Below are 23,084 nucleotides of genomic sequence, written 5' to 3' on the forward strand. Positions count from 1 at the left end.
TTGCATAGGATTTTGGAGTCTTAAATGCTGGGGAACTTCCTGCCCTTCCTTTTCTACCTCAAGCTCTGTGAGAACTGAGTTTGACACTTACTTGAATTTCTGTTGTTATTCTAGGACAGCCTTGAGATCTTGTGAATGGAAGACCTCTTTTGCCTCTCTGTTCCTGTCAGAATGGCCTAGGCCACACTTCTGCTCTATGGTTCCTACCAGAGGACCTCTACAGCGATGTATCAGGATTTTGCTGCCAGTGCTAGTCAACCATCCAGATGGCTGTAAACTTGCAGAAGAGGTTAGTACAAAATGTGGCATAGACATTTTTGTTCATTTGGTCAGGTCTGTATGCTTTGGATGTATCTAAGATAGAGCAAAGGGAGCACTTAGAGACTGCATACATGCTACTAACTTTGTTGTTGCATTTTATTGGGTTTGTATGGCAAAGTTTTGGTAGCAGGGACATTACAGGGGTGGCATCTATGAGAAATTGCTGGAAACTTCTTTTGTGTCCAATGCCAGCTGGCTCCAAGACAGACCCACCACTGACTGTGGCCAAGCCACTCAGTCATGGCAGTAGCATCTCTGTAATAACATATTTAAGAAGGAAGTGACAGGGGGAACCAACTGGCTGCAAAACAGCAGCTAGAGACGAGGAATAAGAGCATGTTAGAGAAACAGCTCTGCAGACACCAAGGTCAGTGAAGAATGAGGGAGAGCAGGTGCCAGAGCAGAGGTTCCCCTGCAGCTTGGATTGCAGACCATGGTAAGGCAGGCTGTCCTCTTGTAGTCCTTGGAGGTTAACAGTGGAGCAGATATCCACCTGCAGCCCATAGAAACCCCATGATGGAGCAGGTGGATGTCCAAAGGAGGCTGGGACTCTTTGGGAAGCCTACACTGGAGCAGTGCACTTATGGAGAGAGGAGCCTGTGCTGGAGCAGGTTTGCTGGCAGCACTTCTGACCCTGCAAGGGATCCACACTGGAGCAGTCCATTACTGAAGAGCTACACCCCTTGGAAAGGATCCATGCTGGAACAGCTCACTAGGAACTGTTGCACATGGGAAAGACTAACGTTGGTGAAGTTTGTGGAAGACTATCTCCTGTTGGAGGGGACCATGCATTAGAGTAAGGGAAGAGAGTGAGGAGTCCTCCCTGTGAGGAAGAAGGAGCAGCAGAGACAATGTGTGATGAACTAATTGCAACCCTTATTCCCTGCATGCTTGGGAGGGAGGTGGTAAAGAAATGGGGAGTGAACTTAAGCCTGGCAAGGAGAGAGGACTGGAGTGGAGGAGTTTTTGAGATTTAGATTTTATTTCTTAATGTTCTTCTCTGATTTAATTGATAATTAAACTGATTTCCTCAAGTTGAGTCTGTTTTGTCTGTGATAGTAATCCCTGTCCTTATCGTGACTCACAAGTGTTTTGTTGTAATTTCTCTCTCCTGTCCAGCTGAGCAGGGGATTGAACGGCTTTGTTGAGCACCTGGTTTCCAGACAGGGTTAAAATGCCATGTGCAAATCCTGTGTTTTTCTGGTCCTTCAGGGTTCTGATGGACAAGTTCAGTTACCTGCAGCTGTTAAGTGGATGTTGATAAGAATCCTTTTAGGTATTAGCCCAAGCATAACTTATCTGTTACTGTGATTGTCTCTGGGTGTTGGAAAATACAACATCCAAGTGGGTAAAGCACCCCATTTTTAGTTCTTCTAAACTAGCTTTTGCTCTCAGTGTGATACCATCTTGCAAAGAGTTATTTAGGCCATGAGTTAGAATTCAGATCTAGTTTCTATCCACCTGAGCTGAGAAAGCCTGGATTTTGTGTTTCTGCAGTAGGCACAGTTCCTCCTTGTCCAAGAGATGACTTAGTAAATTACTACTGTGTAGTCACTGTTTAATAGTCTAGTTTTTGTCAGGCTTTCTCTCTGTATATGTCTGCCAGTTGCTACCCTTTTTTTTTTTTCAAATGTGATTGAAACAAGATAATGAACCAAAGTTTACCAGGAGTGATGGGTAAAGATGTGGTATGACAAGTCTGTTTCCTCTGGCAGAAAATACTAACCAGTTCAGCTATATTTAGTGTGTTCAGTGATGTCCTTGGTGTCAATGTTCTGTGCTTATTTTTCACCCTTGTTTTTTCCTTTCCTGTGGACACAATAGCACCTTTCATAAAATTAGTTTTCACAGACTGACTTTGCAGGATTTCATTGGGGCCAACTTTTGAGTTGAGTGGGCTAAAGCAGGAAAAAACAGGTCCTTAGGTGGATACTTTTCCAGTCAACTTCAAAATGTCTTAATCTGACAGGTACTTTTAAATTCAGTACTTAAAAAATAGAGCTTGAACTAGCAGCAATTTGGGGAAAAATGTATCCAAGATTACTACCTAATACTCTTAAATAACAGAAGTACTGCTTATTGCCTCTCAACCTGTAGTTCCACTGTGGCCCAGTCACCTTTTCTTGTAGCTGTTGACTCTGAGTTTAATGATGCAGACATATCTATTTTTCTTCTATAACCAATCCCCTATTTTATTTACTTTCTATTTAAAAATGTCCAGAAAGTTCCTATTTCTTGTTTATAATTTAGGAATTGGCTAGAGACCACCTAATGAATACATTTCAATAGATTGTGTTATCTCCATCATCCCTCTCCTCCTCCTGGCAGAAGGTAGGGCCCCTTTAATACTGAGCACAGCATGTAGGGTGCACACAGTGCTTAGTGTTATTGTGGGTACAGTTGCAGTTGTTCTGGGAAACTGAGGTAGTGGCAGCTACCTTTCTGGCATTGTTACCTCTGGTTCTGCCACTCTGCAGTTTCCTGACTCTTTTCAGAAGAACTGAAGTAGGTTGACCATCCCATTTACTCATGTTCTCACCAAACTGGTCATGCAGGATTATCCAAAGAGACCCATGTGATTGCTGATTTTTAGGTGGAATTTGCCTCCTAGGCTGAAATGGTCTTTGGGGAGGTGAACATCTGGCTTACAGAGGTGACAGGTTGATCCTCTGGATTGGTTTTTGACATGTATAGCATTGAAACTAGCTAATGCTTTGTTAATCCTCAAACTGACCTATTTACTGTGAACAAGCATTAAAAACAATTTAATAGACTGCGGGTAAGTAAGAATTTAAAAGAGACATCCTCATAGCAGCAAAAAGTAGTGCTAAAACCTGAATCTAGTCTTGGCATCACTTCTGTTTTCAAATATAGACACACTCAAGTGGGGAGGCCATATTAATAGATGTTGACAGTGCTCATAATGACTGTTTACATTTGCTTCTCCTTTTTGTTTGTAGAATTCTGCTCAAAAATCCATAAACACACCTAACATGTTACCTTATGTCAGTCTTTCTCCCAAGTTACAAAGTAGGCTGAGAAGTTGAAAATTCAGATTTGGGTGGGCCATCAATCTTTCCCAAGATACTCTTCATTTAATTGCTTTCCATTTGTTTTAAATTGATATTAATATCTTATAAATATGAAATGTATCAGGATTTTGATGAGCCCTTACTCTGTGATAATTTCTGCTTATTCATACCTGCAAACAAGCTTTACATCAACTTTTTCTGTTTAGGTGTTAAACCCAGTGTGGAATCCTGATTTAGTTGAATAGCAGCAATGAAATACTTTGACAAGGTCATAGTGAATTCTGATAATTAATGTAAGCAAAGATGAAAGTGATGCAAAGATAAAGATGACTGAATAGTCATGTGTCACACTGAAAAGAGTAAGCACTTGTTCCCATGCCAACTGTGTAGTTAAAAGAAGTGGTGAAGTGACACAGTGAACTTTATATGAGCAGTAATTTTAAAGATGACCTTTTTCTGTAGTGTCAGGTATATCATGGGTTTTGTCAGGGGTTGGGGGGAAATCACTTGACCTTCAGAAGTGGCAAGACTGGAATGTAGCATTTTTTCTCCTTTCACTTTATTATTTACAAGTTACAGCTTCTCTTTCTAATCCTTCCCAGGCTTTTTTAATACTCTTTTTACTCCTGTGATGGAAAGATTTTGTCATCTATTTTCTAGTGTTTCAAAGGGAAGAAAAATACCTAGTTTTGCAGCAATTTTCAGTTTTGTTACATTAATCAGTAGCAAAGGAGAAACACAGAGGCTATCTAGAACACTTAAGAAATAACTAACAATAATATAACAAACATCAAACTGGAAAGAGGTTCTTGCAGTTGATTGTACTGCTTGTCCACTAGGAGGGACTCAAAAGGCTCCTTTCTGCTTAAGGCAGAAGGCACTTGGATTCAGTTAGAGAGAAGCTTTTAAGTATTTACTCACAAAATATTCTCTGGACTCCTGGGGCTAACTACAGTTTCCAGTCAGTACCCAAACAGTTGGTGTCTTAATGGCTGTTAAGACTTCTGAATCTTTGCAGGCTCTAACAGGGTGCTGAGAGAGAGGTAAATGATTTCTGACCTGACCCTGGTTCCTTTTTGACTCCAGACTTGGCACAGAGGTTTACAGAGGTGCAGGCAGGATGTCTTGCAGATGGGTACAATATCACACTGGCTAAGTGAGCCTATCACGTGAAGGCACTTAATGCCTATTCCTTGGTAAACTTGAAGCCTGTCAAGTTTCCAGATAGACAAGCCCAAAGTACCAGGGCTTATTACTGTGTAGCAGGTAGAGCATGGCAGGATGCAATGGCAGAGAGCAATGAGACAGAAAAACAGAGAGAGAGCACGTTGTGTTTGCCTGCTCATCTCCTTTTATCAATGCAGCCCAAGACTAGTGGCTCCTTGGCCACAAGTTAGGCACTTAGTGCCATGGTCTGGTTGACTGACTAGGGCTGGGTGCTAGGTTGGACTGGATGATCTTGGAGGTCTCTCCAACCTGGTTGATTCTATAATTCTGTGATTCAATCAGAATGGCAGTTTGGCAAATTTGTCTGTATTAGGTGAAGTCAGGGCTTGCTTTTACCATTTTAGGATAGAACACAAGTGTATAAACACATGTGGGTACTCTTTTTACAGGTTTTGTATATGGCAGTTTTAAAATGCTAGCATGTCTTTTGAAGAATCTGATTATTTGTTATATAAGCTAAAGTTATCTGCAGTTCTGGCTTTAACTAGTAACCTCTTCTCACTGGGAAATACTTCAGGAGTACTTTGAAACATCAGCAGTGGTGGGGAAGATGCTAGTTAAAAAGAAATAGTTTAAACCCACCATCTTTTAATGTAAGTGAAGAAGCTCAAAGTTGTTCTTGATTCCATCCTACGCAGCTGTCAGTTATAGAAACAAGCAGTCCTTGTAACACAATTTGCTTGTTATTTGAGGTGGGCAAAAGAGGATTTCAGAGGTTGGCATTCTAAAGTTTTAACACATGCATGTTGGAAAAATGTCCAAAAAATCTGCTCCATGATAAAGTATTAAGCTATTCAAGTCACCTGAATAATCAAAATTTACATTACACATTGACAAGCGAGCAGAAAGCAGCAGTTAAGCACAGAGGAGCTCAGCCAGCACCCCTAGGTGATGTTAGAGCAATCATCAAGCCTAGTCCTACATAGCCGGGGGGCCACCAGGCCCCCCGGCCTTTTTGATCCCCTCCACCACTCACCCAGTGCACTCACCAGGGTGGGAGACTCACCAGTGATGATGACAGGAGGATCCTCTGCCCAGTTGGGCAAACTTGGAGCTACTGCCTCTTCTGGGACCGATTATAAAGGGGAGTGAGCAGGGAGGGCAAAGTGGTCACACCTGGGGTGGGAGGAGACTGCAACAGCACCCAGGTGCTGTGACTTTGGCAGAAAAAAGGGGGAAATGTGACGTGGGAAAGGAGCAAAGATTAGATTCTTCACAGCAAGAGTGATTGGCACTGGAATGGGCTGCCCAGGGAGGTGGTGGAGTGCCCATCCCTGGGGGTGTTTTAAGAGGAGGCTGGATGAGGCACTTAGTGCTGTGGGTTAGTTAATTAGAAGGGTTAGGTGATAGGTTGGACTCGATGATCCTAGAGGTCTTTTCCAACCTGGTTCATTCTGTGATTCTGTGAAAATCATCAGCTGATACCTTTGTCTTTGAAAGCCTAGTAAATGATCACAGTGGCTTGTGGGTACTTTCTTCAGTTTGCTACCGTTTAACATTACAAAAGGGATCTTTATTTTTGGTTTCCTAGAAGCAAAGAATTTGTCTCTGTGATGAAGGTGAAATGTGCTGTTAGACTGTAAAAGATAGCCATTTGTAGACTAGTATTCCTAGTCACAGGTCCAGAAAGTCAGCTTCTGCTGCACAGGAGGAGCACGACAAACGTTAGCTTCATGCAGCAAAGATTGATACCATGTTCCTGAGGTAGTCCTGATTTTCATTCATTTGTCTTACTCTGATTTCCAAAGAATCCAGAGAGTGCCTATTCATGATTAGCTCAGCAGAACACTCTGCTTTGGCCACTGATGAATGAGGAAAGGGAGAAAATAACTCAGAGTTGTACCTCCAAAAGAGAAATCAGGCTGGTTCAGGTTCCTGCCTGGAAACAGAAAACTACCACTTTGGTGGGGGGCTTCCTGCTTGTCCTCCTCCTTCTTCTGGGGGAATGGATTGGACTAGATGACCTTAGAAGGTCCCTTCCAACTCAGACCATTCTGTGATCCTGTGATTTAATGTTCCAGGCAATGAACGTTAGCGTAGTAAATGACTGAAGTACCGATGCTTTAATTGACCCCCTCCCTTAATCTCATTGAACTGCATAGAGCATTCATTTTGATACATACAGCACTTGGCAATTAAATGGTTCACTTCAAAACATAAAGTTTCTACTTTTAGCTGCTGTCTTTGTGGAGCTTTTTGTGATTTTTTTCTTTTCTCTTTTTTTTTCCCCCAGATACAGAACGTGATCTTTCAAACTGGATTAAAGCAACCTGTTGATATTTTTATTTATACTCTTCAATTTTTGTACTTGACTTAAAGTGCCATGAAAAAAATTGCATATTGCAAGGTGGTTCTTGCCACCTCTTTGGTTTGGGTCCTTCTGGATATGTTTCTATTGCTGTACTTCAGTGAATGCAACAAATGTGATGAGAAGAAAGAACGAGGCCTGCCTGCTGGAGATGGTAAGTTTTCTACCTACATAATCCTTAAATTGTTGTTGTTTAAAATGGCATTCTCTTAAAACATCTGAATTCTGTTATTCCCTCACTCCCCCCAGTCTAGTATAGCACCAGATTTTAGGTGGAATGTTTGGTGTTTGTTTGAGTGACTGAGTGCTTGAACATGGTGCTTGAGGTGGTGTATGCTGCACACTGAAACACTTAAGGTACAGAATTCTAAGCACTAATGTATATTAAAAAAACAGTAAAGCTATGCAACAAGTAGTTTAGGAATGTAAGCTATGTTAATATAGTCTGTGTTCTAAATTGCCACCAGGGAGGAAGCAAAAAAAAAACCCCAACAACCTAAACAACCAAAACCAGTCCAAAATTTGTTTTCCTGGTGACTACAGCAGGAAGGGGCAATGAATCATAGAGCTGTTTCAGTTGAAAAAGACCTTTAAGATTATCTAACTACTAAGTATGGTGCTAAACCATCTTCCTTAGCACCACAGAATCGTAGAATCAGCCAGGTTGGAAGAGACCTCCAAGCTCATCCAGTCCAACCTAGCACCCAGCCCTGTCCAGTCAATTAGACCATGGCACTAAGTGCCTCATCCAGGCTTTTCTTGAACACCTCCAGGGATGGTGACTCCACCACCTCCCTGGGCAGCCCATTCCAATGGCAAATCACTCTCTCTGCCAACCTGGTTGTTTCTATGATTCTCTAAGTCAGAAGGATGTTCTGCTCAGATTTTTCATACAGAAAATGGAGGGAGTTTCTCTATCAGAACAGAACTTAGATTCATGGTCTAAACTGACTTCTTAATATTGATGGCATAAAATACTATCATCTTAAATCCCCAGCTTCTGTTATTTGCCTAATATTGGAATGTTTATATACCAGTGTTGTGTTTTACAAATTCTGAAAGTAAGAAATGGTGAAGGAATGTGAATTTATGGAAGAATCTGTGTACATGATTATGAGGAACTGTAAGATGAATGGGACAAAAGTCTCTATGTTTGCTGTCGTGGAAGCTGTGTGTTGGTAGTTGAAATTATGGGAGTGTGGAGAGGTGAAGTGGAAAAAGGACAAGCAATTAACAGATTGTGAATAAGAGAGCTGAAGTGGAGATTATTTGGGGAAACAAAAGCCCAGTGTGGGGTCTGGGTAGCAGGGGATTGAGGAACTAAAGTGATACTGGAATAGGGATAGTTGGAGTCTAGTGACTGTAAGGTGTATGAGATGATTTTGCTGTGGGGTTAAGCTTTTGTCCACTCCTTCTGTCATGGTGGTATAAGACAGTAGTAGCTTCAGGAGGTAGCCTGGAGAAGTGGGGTCAGAACACCTGAAAGTGTTGGTTCCAGCATCAGTCCATGGGAGCTGCGATGGAGCTTGTGTTTGTCCTGACAGATACTGTTGCTCCTTCTCCCCACTGTGACCTCTCCACAAAGTGGGAGTATGTTGAAGGAGGCTCTCTCCAGTGCTCAGTTCTGAGGTTGTCTTACTCTGTCCCACCTGACATCCTGGTCACCAAACTGGAAAAACATGGACTTGATGGACGGAGCTCTGCTGGATAAGGAATTGGCTGGATGGTTGCTGTTGTGATCCAGGGCATAATGTCCATCTGGAGGCCAGTGCCAAGTGGCATCCCTCAGGGTCAGTGCTGGCACCAGTGCTGTTTAACATCTTTGTCAGCAACGTGGACAGAGGAGTTGAGTGCACCCTCAGCAAGTATGCAGATGACACCAAGCTTCCGAGAGGGAAGGGATCCATACAGAGGGACCTAGACAGGCTGGAGAAGTGGGCCCAGGCCAACCTCATGACCTTCAGCAAGGCCAAGTGTAAGATCCTGTACCTGAGTCGGTGCAATCCCAAGCACAGCTCCAGGCTGGGTGGTGAATGGCTGAGAGTAGCCCTGAGGAAAAGGACCTGGGGGTCTGGGTTGATGAAAAGCTCAGCATGAGCCTGCAGTGTGACTGCAGCCCAGACAGCAACCCTGTGCTGGGCTGTAGCAAGAGCAGTGTGGGCAGCAGGGCAAGGGAGGTGATTCACCCCCTTTACTCTGCTCTTGTGGGACCCCACATGGAGACCTGTGTACAGTTCTGGAGCTCCCAACACAAGAAGGACATTGAACTGTTAGATTGAGACCAGAGGAGGGTCATGAAGATGCTCAGAGGGCTACAGCAGCTCTGCTATGAGGACAGGCTATGAGAGTTGTGGCTCTTCAGCCTGAAGAAGAGAAGGCTTCAAGGAGACCTTGCAGTAGCCTTCCAGTCTCTGAAGGGGGCCTACAAGAAGGCTGGGGAGGGACTATTGGCACGGTCCTGTAATGACAGGATGAGGAGTAATGGGTTTAAACTGGCAAAGGGGAGATTTAAACTAGATGTTAGGAAGAAGTAGAGCAGGTATGGATCTCTGGCTGCAACTCCTGGAACGGTGAAACTTAAGGCAGGCAGGAGGAGTTTGGTTAAAAATAAACTATCTCTGTGGTGGGAGGATTTTCTCAGCTAAATGTTACTGTGTGAACACAAGTACAGTTGCCTCAGGTACTTGAAAAAGACAGTTTCTCAAGGAACACATTGTGCTTGTATCCAGTTAATGCTATCTTCAACCTAGAAAAAGGCTTTTGTTACCAATAAGTATGTATCTTCAGTATTAGTGTTTGGGCAAATATAGCAGGCTTGAGGTTTGGGGTTTTTTTTATTCTTTATATGGCTGCTTGCTTTTGGCATAAGCTTTATTTACACTATGCTGCCCTAGATACAAATTAAGAGTAGTATGAAGCCAGGCTTATTACTAAGGGCTTTGGTGCCTCTCTTTTAGAGTATTTCATGTTCTTCTATTCACATTCCTTCACTATTTCAAACTGCAAGTTTACAGAACTAAGTCACTTGAACCTGATTCTCTCTTGATTTAAAATCAACATCTTAAATGTTTTATAACTAAAACAGAATTTGTAAATTAGTAATATATTTCAAATTAAAGGGAGCTGAGGGTGTTTAGCCTGGAGAAGAGGAGGCTCAGGGGGGACCTCATTGCTGTCTACAACTACCTGAAAGGAAGCTGTAGCCAGGTGGGGTTGGTCTATTCTGCTGTGCAACCAGCAACAGAAGAAGGGGACACAGTCTCAAGTAGTGCCAGGGGAGGTCTAGGCTGGATGTTAGGAGGAAGTTCTTCCCAGAGGGAGTGATTGGCGTTGGAATGGGCTGCCCAGGGAGGTGATGGAGTCACCGTCCCTGGAGGTGTTCAAGCAAAGCCTGCATGAGACACTTAGTGCCATGGTCTGGTTGACTGGCAAGGGCTGGGTGCTAGGTTGGACTGGATGATCTTGGAGGTTTCTTCCAACCTGCTTGATTCTATGATTTCAGTTCTGGAGGAAACTAAAAGGGCGTTTGTAAAGAAAATGTAGCTTAGGAGTTTTTTAATGTTTTATTGTTTAGTTTAAAATCCCAGATAGATTCTTTCTCTTACTTGTTATTTAAGTTCTGTTTGGTTTACACATGTCCACTGTTACTGTTTCTGTTTTGAGTAGTAACGTCAAACTCCATAAGGTAGTTTTGTTGACTAATGCTAGTAAACCCAAGAGAAATTATTTCATACTCTGAAGTATGAACATTTGTTTCACTGCCAAAACCCGGTGCTTTAGAACTCTGTTTTAAACAGGAACACTCTTACAGTGTAAAATAATGTAGAAACAAACAAAAGTAAGCATTAAAGTAGTTACCAACATTTTTATTTATTCTTAGTTCCAGAACCTATACAAAAACCACATGAAGGACCTGGAGAGATGGGGAAGCCTGTGGTCATTCCAAAAGAGGAGCAAGAAAAAATGAAAGAAATGTTTAAAATCAATCAGTTTAATTTAATGGCAAGTGAAATGATTGCACTCAACAGATCTTTACCTGATGTCAGGTTAGAAGGGTAAGTACTTTATGTTTTATTAAAAATACACTCAAATGAAGAATGTGCAAAGTGTGGCCCAGAACAAGAGTTCTATTCTGGAGGATGCTACTGTTGAAGTTGAAAATAGAATATATATATATATACACTGTATATATATTATATATACAAGTAAGTTCTGTATATATAGTACTTACTTGTAAAGTAAGATTGAACAGCTGAAACTAGTGCAATTAACTTGGAAACTGCTTACAAGATTGGATCCTGTTTGAGGAACAGAAACCAAATTAACTTAAGGCTTGACATTTCAGGAAGAAATTACTCATTTGGAAAATTCAGGCACTCCTTGTAATGAGCCAGGTTAAGATTCTGCATAATACAAGTTAGTAAAAAAAATATTATAAGGAATAGCTTCAACATTTCTTACCTAATAAAATGGGCAAAGCCTCATTTAAATTGACTCATTATGTTTTCTAATGTCTATATTGTTTGGTTTTGATCTTGCCTCAGAAATATTGCTGTCTACAACTACCTGAAGGGAGGTTATGGCCAGGTGGGGTTGGGTCTCTTCTCCCAGACAACCACCAATAGAACAAGGGGACCCAGTCTCAAGTTGTGCCAGGGGAGGTCTAGGCTGGATGTTAGGAGGAAGTTGTTGGCAGAGAGAGTGATTGGCATTGGAATGGGCTGCCCAGGGAGGTGGTGGAGGCGCCGTCCCTGGAGGTGTTCAAGCAAAGCCTGGATGAGGCACTTAGTGCCATGGTCTGGTTGAGTGGCTAGGGCTGGGTGCTAGGTTGGACTGGATGATCTTGGAGGTCTCTTCCAACCTGGTTGATTCTATGGTTCTAGGATTCTACAGTGGAAGAATGCAGACTGTTAATTTTCAGGGGCTTCTTTGAAAACTGACATGTTTTGGGAGAAGTTAGAGCCTTTTCTCATCTAATTGCTCTCATCATGGTTGTCACTTGACAGTGGGATCACTTGGCATTTATGCAGGTTGGTGCAGTGTCTACCCCTATGCTTGCACTCTGTATAGGATAAGAAATTGCCTCACTGTAAAGCGGTGACTTCCACTCATTAAGAGCTTGTAATTAGCATTCTCAGCTTTCAGCTATGAGGAGAATAATGAGTTTCACAGGAGACTTTTGTCAAAGCTGGGATGTTGTAAGCTATTAAATGTATGTTACCTAAGCATCACTCCAGCTTTTTGCAGACAATGACTCCAAGTGCCGGGTGCTGCACTTTGACCACAACAACCCCATGCAGTGATACAGGCTGGGGTCGGTGTGCCTGGAGAGCAGCCAAACAGAAAGGGATCTGGGGGTGCTGACTGATACCCGCCTGAACATGAGCCAGCAGTGTGCCCAGGTGGCCAAGAGAGCCAGTGGCATCCTGGCCTGCATCAGGAATGGTGTGGTCAGCAGGAGCAGGGAGGTCATTCTGCCCCTGTACTCTGCACTGGTTAGACCACACCTTGAGTACTGTGTTCAGTTCTGGGCTCCCCAGTTTAGGAGGGACATTGAGATGCTTGAGCATGTCCAGAGAAGGGCAACGAGGCTGGTGAGAGGCCTTGAGCACAGCCCTACGAGGAGAGGCTGAGGGAGCTGGGATTGGTTAGCCTGGAGAAGAGGAGGCTCAGGGGAGACCTTATTGCTGTCTACAACTACCTGAGGGGAGGTTGTGGCCAGGAGGAGGTTGCTCTCTTCTCTCAGGTGGCCAGCACCAGAACAAGAGGACACAGCCTCAGGCTGCTCCAGGGGAAATTTAGGCTGGAGGTGAGGAGAAAGTTCTTCCCTGAGAGAGTCATTGGGCACTGGAATGGGCTGCCCGGGGAGGTGGTGGAGTCGCCGTCCCTGGAGCTGTTCAAGGCAGGATTGGACGTGACACTTGGTGCCATGGTCTGGCCTTGAGCTCTGTGCTAAAGGGTTGGACTTGATGATCTGTGAGGTCTCTTCCAACCCTGGTGATACTGTGTGTAATACACATGAAGTTACAGGTTTAAGATCAAGTTCAGCTATAGGAATTATTTTGCCTTGCACATTTGGCCATGCTCTGCAGTTAGTATGTTTTGCAACAGGATAAACATTATATAGATTGCTAATGTTGCCTTTGTTTCTCTTTTCCAGTTGCATGGATGCAAGCACTATCACGGTACTGTGTGTGAAAGTGGAATATTAGAATGACATTTTAGATAAGGTGTCAGGGCAGAGTTGCATTTTCTGCTTTTCTAAATTGCTGCCAAAAATGTTTATTTACCGTGTGCATGTTTAGTATGTTTTGAGAAGAAAATGGTCTCCAAAAAGCTCCTAGTTTTGTAATTAGTATGTCAGTTCTGTAAGCTCACACTAAAAAGCTGGGGCATTTGAGAGCAATGCTGTGTTTGCAAGGGAGAGGTATCTTAATCTAGATGTGTATGTTATTATGACTTTCCAAGAACATGTTTTCAACGTTCTGAAGAGCCCAAATATTTTCCATTGTTGTATGTGTGTGTTATGAATGTATTTATCTGATCAAAATACTCACTTAGAAACACTTTCTACCATGTTAGTGGAGAGCTTCTTTTGTCAATTATTCTATCTATATCCTTGCTAATATCGAAACAGTGTGGGAAGAAGGAGAATGGGTGATTTCAAATCATTCTGTGTCATGCTTATGTGCTTATAGCATAGCTGCCAAGGTTTTGAAGAAGCAGAGTATGTTCAAAGGCACAGTTAGCTCTTCAGCCATGCAGTTTGTTGATTGCTTCTTTTAGTGGTGGGAGGGAGGGAGGAAGGTGTAACTTTTGAGTCCTACAATTCTTCAGCATTATCAATTCTAAATTGGTAGAATTGATCATTCAGCATTATCAATTCTAAATAGATAAAATTGATCTTCAGCAGATCAGTTCTAAAATGCAGAATTCTGTAAAAGTTCTGCCTAATGATTCTTCATCCAACAGCTGGTGGAATTAGGTGTGCCAGGACCAATTTGGCACCTGCATTTAGTGGAGATGGCATAAGCTGTTAACTGAAGAGAAGCTTTTGAATTAGTCTGCATTACCTTTCACATTGATTTCTAATTCTGCCAGGTCCTCTGTGGCATCTGTGCGAAGGCGAGGACACTGTGCACCCACTCAGTCCTCACATGCTCATGGCTTAAGATCTGTAGATGTTGTACTCTAGGCAAGATATTTAGGCAAGAAATTTTGTTGTCTTACTAGAAGAACAAAAATGTGAGCTGTTTTAATAATTTCTAGGAACTTAGCCAGCTCAGGGAACTTCTCAGTGCGAGACAGCTACAGAAGCTGAAATCTGTGTTCTGTTGAGTGTGCTCCAGTCATTTTAACAGGTTTATATTTATTTTTAGTATTTGGCATAACATTACTGAGGCACACATATGCCTTTGAAATCACTGATGTGTGCATGAACTGCTAGTCAATTTTGTATGTCTCTAAGTGAGAACATTGCTTACTGTGCTAGTTTGAAGCTAGTAGAATGTTTTGGTGAGAAGAACTAGATTACAGGCTGTGAAAGGAAAACAATGGTGATGTCTACTTCACTCATGGGCTTGATGAGATGTAGAAGGACAAGAACATAAATATATATAACAGAGTCTCTCTCTGTCTCTCTGGGGCTGAACCTCTCTCTAACCTAACCTGCTGTCTGTGTGACTAGTCCATCTGCTTCCTAACCCCCCTGGCTGACCCTCCAAGCTATCTTGAGCATAAGGCAGAGTCTTGGGTAAGGTAGAGGGGTGGGAGGAAGGTGGAAGGGTGGTTGAGAGCCCCTCCTGAGGACTCAGGTTTCTGGGAGGGCTGTTGTGTTTCTGTATTACCTTTTAACTTGTCTATTTCTGTATATACTGTAAATCTCTGCTTGTCTATTGTGCTAAGCTGTAAATATAAAGCTTCATTCAATTTCCAGAGCCACTGAGTCTAGTCTGGGTGATTTTCCTAAGTGTGGGGGAGGGGGGGCAGGGAACACCCAAACCATCACAGTTTTTAAATGGTAATACTTGAAGTATTTACTTCTATGTGAGGCTCATGATGATGTGCTTTTTTAAATTATTATTATTATTACTTTAATAGAGGAGAAAAGCAAATACATAATTTTATACTGTATCAGGTGTAAATGTGGACTTCATCCAGAAATCACTGCTTCTGTTGATGCTAATCTGGTAATTGTGTAGCCTTGGCATTCACTGGCTGGGTGGAGGGTTGCACTTTAGAAAATAGGAGTTTTTCCCCTTTCTCAAATCATCAGTAGCCCACAGCTGCACCAGATTGGATGGAATGTGGTGCACACATTAAAAAGTCTTTCTTGAAGTTTGCATTAAAATCCTTGTAAGGTCACAGGGATTTCAGTGACTCCATGAATTGTGACATGCTCTGTGGACTTCTGTTATTCATTTAGTTCAGGTCATAGCGATGTAAAAGACAACTGAAAATAACAGATTTGTCAGCATAGGTGGTGGAGAACTTCAGAGGTTTATTCAGTATTTTGCTACAAGCTACAAACACAGCCTGGCATCTGTAATTTGCAGGTCTGATCACCAGCAATCTCATGCTGAAAGTCTTTCAAGCAGGAATATTCTTGTCATTTGGCTTTTGTGGTGCTTATAGTTTATTACTGGTCCAGTGTAGAATCAACATTTGGAAAGGTTCTTGTTCATGCTGTCTCAATGGTTTAGCTGGAAGAAATGAGCTGTAGATCATTTTCCTAGAGACAATTTAGAGGGAGAAAAGTCACTCTAAAATCATCTTACTTCCTGTAAACATTTCAGCTGTAACTTTTTCCTATGTAGACATTTATGTACACATTTGTATGTGCATACATATATTTGTGTGTGCCTGTATGTCCAAAGAAAAAATGGGCAATCTCATTCTTAGTTATGGATTTCTTCCCTTTTGGATGAGTAAACCTATCCTGAGCTATATTCAAATTGGTAGGTAGATAATAGTTTGTCCAGGGATCTTGAGGTTCAGTTATTTTTGTTTCTGTCAAGAGATACTTTCCAGTGATCACTTTCAAGACAACAGTCAATTGCTGCCCAGTGGGGTTGTGGAGTCTCCTCCTCAAGACCCACCTGTGGATGCATTCCTATGTGATGTGGTATAGGTGATCCTGCTCTGACAGAAGGGTTGGACTAGATGATCTTTCAAGGTCCCTTCCAGCCCCTAAGATTCTGTGATTCTGTGATTTTTGTGAAATTCTGCTTGAAATCTGTAACCACAATGGTTTTAAGGACCATTTTGGATTTTGTTTCCAGGGTTTAAAGAAGATTTCTACTTGACTCATGAGATAATGCGACCTTTCTTATATCCAAATCTTTGAGCTCAGAAGAAAGGAAAATTTCATACTCTTGATGTCAGGTAAATTATGTAATACTATTGAAGGCAGTTATTAAGCAGAGTGGATCTAGATGTTTAAATAATAAGGGATTTTCCTGCATTCAGATCACCTCTTCAGAAAGATTGAGTTTGATATGAATTACAGGAATTAAGATCTCTTTCTAAACCAAGCTGGTCTGATTTGATTGGAAGAAGCAGCTTCAGGGACCAGAGGAAGTGTTGCTGCAACCGTATCTGCAGTTTTCTCCTCATGCAGCCACCAGACAAAGCTGTGGCTGAATGCAAAGTCTGTGTAGTGAGAAGTGGTTTGGCATGTTACAACAGTCAGTCATCCTGTCTTTCTCAGAAGCATTGCTTTCAGCCCTTTTAGCTGTACTATTTCTGTGTGAAGATTAGATCTTTATCCAGCTTGATTGTCTTCAACTTGTGAGCTTCAAGGATGCTGAAATTTTTGGGTGGAAGTTAGCATCTAGCAGAAGCTTGAGCACTGGTGGGTTTTGCTGTAGTCCTTTTGACACTTTCTGCCACTCCCACTGCAGGACGTTGTCCTCTGATGGAAATGTAGGTCAGCCTCAGTGACTTCAGGGTGACTCAATCTTACTTAAAAGCTGTTTTCAGCCATGATTGAGAAGTTCTTGCATTTGATCATAGCTGTTCCTCAGCTTTGTTATAGTAACTTTATTGTGGGCTATAATTGATGGCAAAACAGACAGGTAAACAGTGTAACACTGACATTTGATGGCATTGCAGTGATATTCATCAGATATTGGTAACTGAAGTTTGCAGTTTCATGAGGGGAGTTCAGATTTTCTTTTCTGTTGGTCTGGCATTAACTTTGGTAACCTCAATAGAAAATAAATGTGTTTTCAAGTTGGAGGATGCTGATGCTTATTCCCAGAAACTCCCAATATACTGAAGAGTATACTGTTTGTACTGCATCAGTAACATTAAACAGAGTTACTACAGGACCTGTGCTGTGTAGTATTTCATCAAAACTTCAGCTCTAAACCTGTCTTTGGCAAGACTCAGATTATTCCTTTGTCAAATTTAAGTTCTGGGATGCAGTTTGTTTTATAACTGCAGCTCCTATTTCTAACTGTTCTTTGTAGTATGCAGGACAAAAGGTTGTACTATGTTTATAAGATGGCTAAATAAGTTTCCCTCCCTGCCCCTGCTTTTAAAAGCACATCAGCACTGCATTGTCATACTGCACATACGAGCTCCAGTGTGAGTTCCACTGGGTTTTCCCAGTTGAGCTGCTTAGCTTTTGCTTGAGTTCCATAGCTGTGCTTTATCAGAGTGCTTTGGGCTGCATGTGCTGGGCTAGTTTTTGACCTACTGTAAATTATGTGTTTTTTGCCTGTGAAAGGCTGATTGTGCTGGCTTAAGGCCCATTGGAATATTTTAACAAGTGAAATCAGATCATTTGTTGTAGAAGAATAATAGTGATAAAGTGTGTATCACTCATTGGTTTGCTAAAAGGGATAAAAAGCCAAAGCATAAACAATTCTTGGCCCTTTGCTTTTGCACGCTTGCTTCCTTCACTTCTCCTTCTCTCTGCTCTAGTATCTTCCACTAACCTTGGTTAAGAGATTTCACGTAAGCCTTGCTGGTTGTTTTCTGCCTGAGAGAGAGAGGGTGGCACTGGGCCCCTTCTGGGCTTTCTTTGTACAGGGGGAAAGCTTAGATTTCTGTATTATTTCTAACTTGCATATAATTCTCAGTATATAGACTTGTGAATTCAGCTTTGCTCTAAGTACAGCTTTATCTTACTTCCCAGCTGTCTGAGCCGGTCTGGTAAATTCCAGTTGGAGTGGGGAAAGTTCCTTAACACACTACACTGATGGAATCTGGGAGTAAAAATGGTGTAAGATTGTGTGTAAGTCTGTTAATTGTTTTTAAACACCTCCAGGGATGGTGACTCCACCACTCCCCTGGTAGCCCATTCCAATGTCGGTCACTCTTGCTGTGAAGAACTTCTTCCTAATGTCAGCCTAAACCTACCCTGGTGCAGTTTGAGACTGTGTCCTCTTGTTCTGTCACTGAGTGCCTGGGAGAAGAGGCAACACTCCCCCACACACTGCTTGTTTACAACCTCAAACATGACTCTGTAGCTGATTTCCTTAAGGATGTTCACATCAATGTGATAAAGGATTAAATTTGACTAGAATTGTGTAATATTGAAAGCATGGTACCTGATACCACTACTTCAGTTCTCAGAAATGAAACTTTCAGGTACTTATTCAGTTGTACCCAGACTTAGTGATCTTTTCTGGCATCTCAGTGTGTTGTTACCACCTCGGAGCCGAAATGTCCATGCGCTATGATTGCTGCTTTCACTTAGAGCTCTGGGTAACCAAGTTATCCAGTCCAGGTTTGGCTGACACTGATGGTGTCATTGTTTTTCTGTGTTTGGGGTAGAGAGTATGTACTCCTCAAGTCCTCAGGCAGCACTGCTGTTAAAGTCATGAGTACTTGTTAATTTATTTTAATAGCATTTAGATCTGATAATGTTACAGTGAAACGACTCAATAATTTGGGCTCTAATAAAAGTACATTTGTTGAATGAAGCTTCCTTGATTTTTTTTTTTCCTGCTTCAGTGTTCTCCTTGCATTTGACATCTCTTTTAGCTTTGATTCTTAATGGATTTAATGCCATCAAAACTTATGTAAGTTTCTAAGTGTGATTCTGTTTTTCCTAAACTTCACAGGAGGAACAGATCTGTGCAGTTGACACTTACATTTGTATGGTTATTTTTTTTGAAGCAGAATAGTATTTTTGGAACTGTTAAGAGTACTTTATGTACAGTGGATTGATTTTTCTAAGAGATACTGAAAATAGCACCTGTTTTAAAATAGTATTGCAGAGTGTAAAATGGTGGCAGTGTGTGGTGGTGTTGTTTGGAGTGTGTATATATATGTATAAATGTCCTATGTATTTAGTTAGAACTAAATATATATATGTGTATGCCAGAGTTTGAGCAGAATTGAGCAGAACTGAATAGTCTGAGAAAATAAGGAGAGTAAGCAGGATTGAGGAACTGAACTGATAAGGAGGCACAGCTGCAGAGCGGTGGCCTTGGGAGGCTGGCAGAGAAGCTGAGGGAGTTCTGAGCTGTGTGAGGAAGGCAGGCTGCTCAGCCCTGGGAACAAGCAGTGTTGTGGCTAAGCTGCTGCAAAGGGGAATTAAGGGAGGTAGTTGGTCAGGTCTGCCTCTGTGCGTGTGGACAGCCCATTTCTGCCTAGGTAAGCCTGTCAAGAGTACACACCCCTCTACTGAACTCCACTACAGAGCTGTCACACTTAGCTTCAATAAACTGATTGACCTTAATGCATCATATTGGTGTAATCCTCTCCTGCATGGCCTAGAAGAGAGGCCAACTTGACATGTGTATACATGTATGTGTGTGTATATATATAAATACACACACACACACATATACACATCTATATGTATGTGTGTGTATATATATAAATACACACACACACATATATATACACATCTATATGTATGTGTGTGTATATATATAAATACACACACACATATATATACACATCTATATGTATGTGTGTGTATATATATAAATACACACACACATATATACACATCTATATGTATGTGTGTGTATATATACACACACACACATATATATATGTATGTATAAATGTCCTAAGTATTTAGTTAGAACTAAACACATGCTTTTCCATGCTAACACTGAAATGTGAATACAATTCTCCTTTAATTTGGTGAACCTTCATAGCACTTCCTATATGTATGCCATATGGAGGAAAAAAGAAAACCTCTTTGTGTAATATAAATACATTAACTGATGACATAACTTGGGAAATACACTTAGTTTACCATTCCTATAGGTAGCATGCATGTAGTCTTGGCTTTTTCCAAATATAACTGTATCCAAAAGTCTTTACCTCTTCTAGTTATTATTTGGTTTTATTCATTATATATATTTTTTATTGCATTTACTTTCTAGTTTATTTATTTTTGTTCATTATATACTTTGTAGTTTAAATTTGCCATTTCTTATCTTGTGTTTCTCTTTGTGTCTGCCCTCTACATTACTAGAGTTTCCCTCTTGCTGTTTGAGGGGAACACAAACCTACATTTAAGGGCTTGGATTAGTACATCTGGACACAGTACTTTTCACAAAACAGATAGTGGAAATAACCTGTTGCCAAGTCTGTGTTAGCAGTATGGATATCTCATTTCTAGAACTGGGTACTGAATGGAGTTTCCCAATGGATGGAATACATGGATGTATACAGAACAGTTGGGATGACTTCTAGATAAAAATACAAATGTGTGTACCATGTACTCCTTTGTCATACTTTGCGCGAAATTGCTACGTTGTGCATGCTGCTATAGTCACAAATAACCCCCTAGACTGCAGCTCTAATTGATTGCTTGATATTTAACAAATATGTGGCTTATTTTTGTCTTACAGATGTAAAACAAAGCTGTATGCAGACAACCTTCCCACTACAAGCGTCGTCATTGTTTTTCACAATGAGGCTTGGAGCACACTTCTGCGAACAGTTCACAGTGTGATAAATCGCTCCCCACGACACATGCTGGAGGAAATCGTCCTTGTTGATGATGCCAGTGAAAGAGGTAGTAACATTGGTGCCCTAGCTTGGTGCTCTCTTTACTGCAGAAACTGAGGCTGACTTCTGTGGGCTTAGCTCTCGACATGTTAGGCGGTGCAGGGTAAGACAGAGTGAGCCGTGCCCGTTTTGAGTACAGGTGGGTTTGTGTTTGACAGTGCATTTATCCTATTACAGCTCTTATGCTTTCTGTTTAAAATCATAGAATCAACCAGGTTGGAAAAGACCTCCAAGCTCATCCAGTCCGACCTAGCACCCAGCCCTGTCCAGTCAACAAGACCATGGCACTAAGTGCCTCATCCAGTCTTTTCTTGAACACCTCCAGGGACGGTACCTCCACCACCTCCCTGGGCAGCCCATTCCAATGCCAATCACTCTCTCTACCAACAACTTCCTCCTAACATCCAGCCTAGACCTCCCCTGGCACAACTTCAGACTGTGATCCCCTTGTTCTGTTGCTGGTTGCCTGGGAGAAGAGACCACCCCCAACCTGGCTACAGCCTCCCTTCAGGTAGTTGTAGGCAGCAATGAGGTCCCCCCTGAGCCTCCTCTTCTCCAGGCTGCACAAGCCCAGCTCCCTCAGCCTCTCCTCATAGAGTTTGTGTTCCAGGCCTTTCACCAGCCTTGTTGCCCTTCTCTGGACACCTTCCAGCACCTCAACATCTCTCTTGAATTGAGGAGCCCAGAACTGACACAGTACTCAAGGTGTGGCCTGACCAGTGCTGAGTACAGGGGCAGAATAACCTCCCTTGTCCTGCTGGCCACACTGTTCCTGATGCAGGCCAGGATGCCATTGGCTCTCTTGGCCACCTGGGCACACTGCTGGCTCATCTTCAGCCTACCAGTACCCCCAGGTCCCTTTCCTCCTGGCTGCTCTCAGCCACTCTGTCCCCAGCCTGTAGTGCTGCTTGGGGTTGTTGTGGCCAAAGTGCAGAACCCTGCCCTTGGCCTTGTTCAATCTCATCCCGTTGGCCTCTGCCCACCCATCCAGCCTGTCCAGGTCCCTCTGCAGGGCTCTCCTAGCTTCCAACAGCTCCACACTTGCTCCTAGCTTGGTGTCATCTGCAAACTTACTGATGCTGGACTCAATCCCCTCGTCCAGATCATCAATAAAGATATTGAACAGGACTGGGTCCAGCACTGATCCTTGGGGAACACCACTAGTGACAGCTGCCAACTGGATAGAGGATGCTCTCTAAACTGACCACAGTCATAGGTAAAATTATGCACCTTTTTGATATAGAAAAAGATTGAAAGAATTATCCATCAGAAAGACTTAAGCAAAACTAAAGTTATACCTCTGAAAGTACAGGAATTATTGCCATTCCCAAGCAGAAGAATTTGGGGAGGTATTTTTGCTTTGGTTGATTTGTTTGGTATTTGGTGCTTTTTTTTTTTATTTGGTTGGTTCTATTTATTTTGGGTGGGAGGGGGTGGAGAGGATGTGTTTAATATTCTCAAACCTCACTCTGTGAAGTGCCTGAGGCAATGCTAAGAATTTGCTTCAATGCCATCCTGTGTCTCTTGAAAACATCAGCATGAAGCTTTTCATTGAATGTTTAATCTGGAGTTTAATATAAATATGCTTGCCTCTATTTCCTGCACAATGAAAACTTTGCACACATCTGTGATAATTTCTCAGAGGAAAAAAAAAAGTACCTGAAAAGGTAAATTGAAATTTTCAATACTTTCCAGGGATGCCATTGGTAGGATTTAAGAGTTTTGTATGCAATATGTTGATCATGATTTCAGTAATGTGACTTTCTGGTTTGTGTTACTTCTTGGCTGTCCATAGTTGTATTATTGAAATACTTTTCTCTGACAAATGTCACAGCCCATGGTCATTCAACTTTAAACACTTAGAACTACTTGAAAAGGTTATCATTAATACACCTGCAGTGTGCAGAGGAGCATGTTGCTTTGTGTGACTTGCTCATGAGGTCATTAGCATAGCAAGAGGTGCTTCACTGGTTTCTTTTCTTTGTTTTTATCATAGGAGCCATATACATTAAAATTAGAAACATCACCACGATTCTAGTTCTGTTGAATCAGTGGTTTTGATAAGCCACACTTTAAAGAGAGGAGATTGTATTTGCTGCTGATTCAGTCAGCCAAGTGATTTCTGTTTGTGGTCAACCCCAGACAGCCTGCAAAATATTCAGTCATGTACACTTTGTACTAATAAACTTTTATTTGCGTGTCTGTTAATG

The 23,084-nt window shown here is 41.9% G+C and overlaps 1 protein-coding gene across 2 annotated transcripts in view; it reads left to right on the forward strand.

Annotated features, from left to right (window-relative positions):
* GALNT1 (polypeptide N-acetylgalactosaminyltransferase 1) overlaps nucleotides 1-23,084 on the forward strand; it is a 58,135-nt gene that overhangs the window by 21,586 nt on the left and 13,465 nt on the right. Inside the window, exons 2-5 of one of the 2 annotated variants that reach the window (XM_064161203.1) lie at nucleotides 115-289; nucleotides 6,814-7,042; nucleotides 10,769-10,943; nucleotides 20,715-20,881. In XM_064161203.1, coding sequence (XP_064017273.1) covers nucleotides 6,904-7,042; nucleotides 10,769-10,943; nucleotides 20,715-20,881 — 481 coding nt within the window. In that variant the 5' untranslated portion in view covers nucleotides 115-289; nucleotides 6,814-6,903. The remainder of the gene's footprint in view (nucleotides 1-114; nucleotides 290-6,813; nucleotides 7,043-10,768; nucleotides 10,944-20,714; nucleotides 20,882-23,084) is intronic. The other variant, XM_064161204.1, reaches the window with a different exon arrangement.

Source organism: Pogoniulus pusillus, chromosome 21, assembly GCF_015220805.1.
Source record: "Pogoniulus pusillus isolate bPogPus1 chromosome 21, bPogPus1.pri, whole genome shotgun sequence".
NCBI classification, from domain to species: domain Eukaryota; kingdom Metazoa; phylum Chordata; class Aves; order Piciformes; family Lybiidae; genus Pogoniulus; species Pogoniulus pusillus.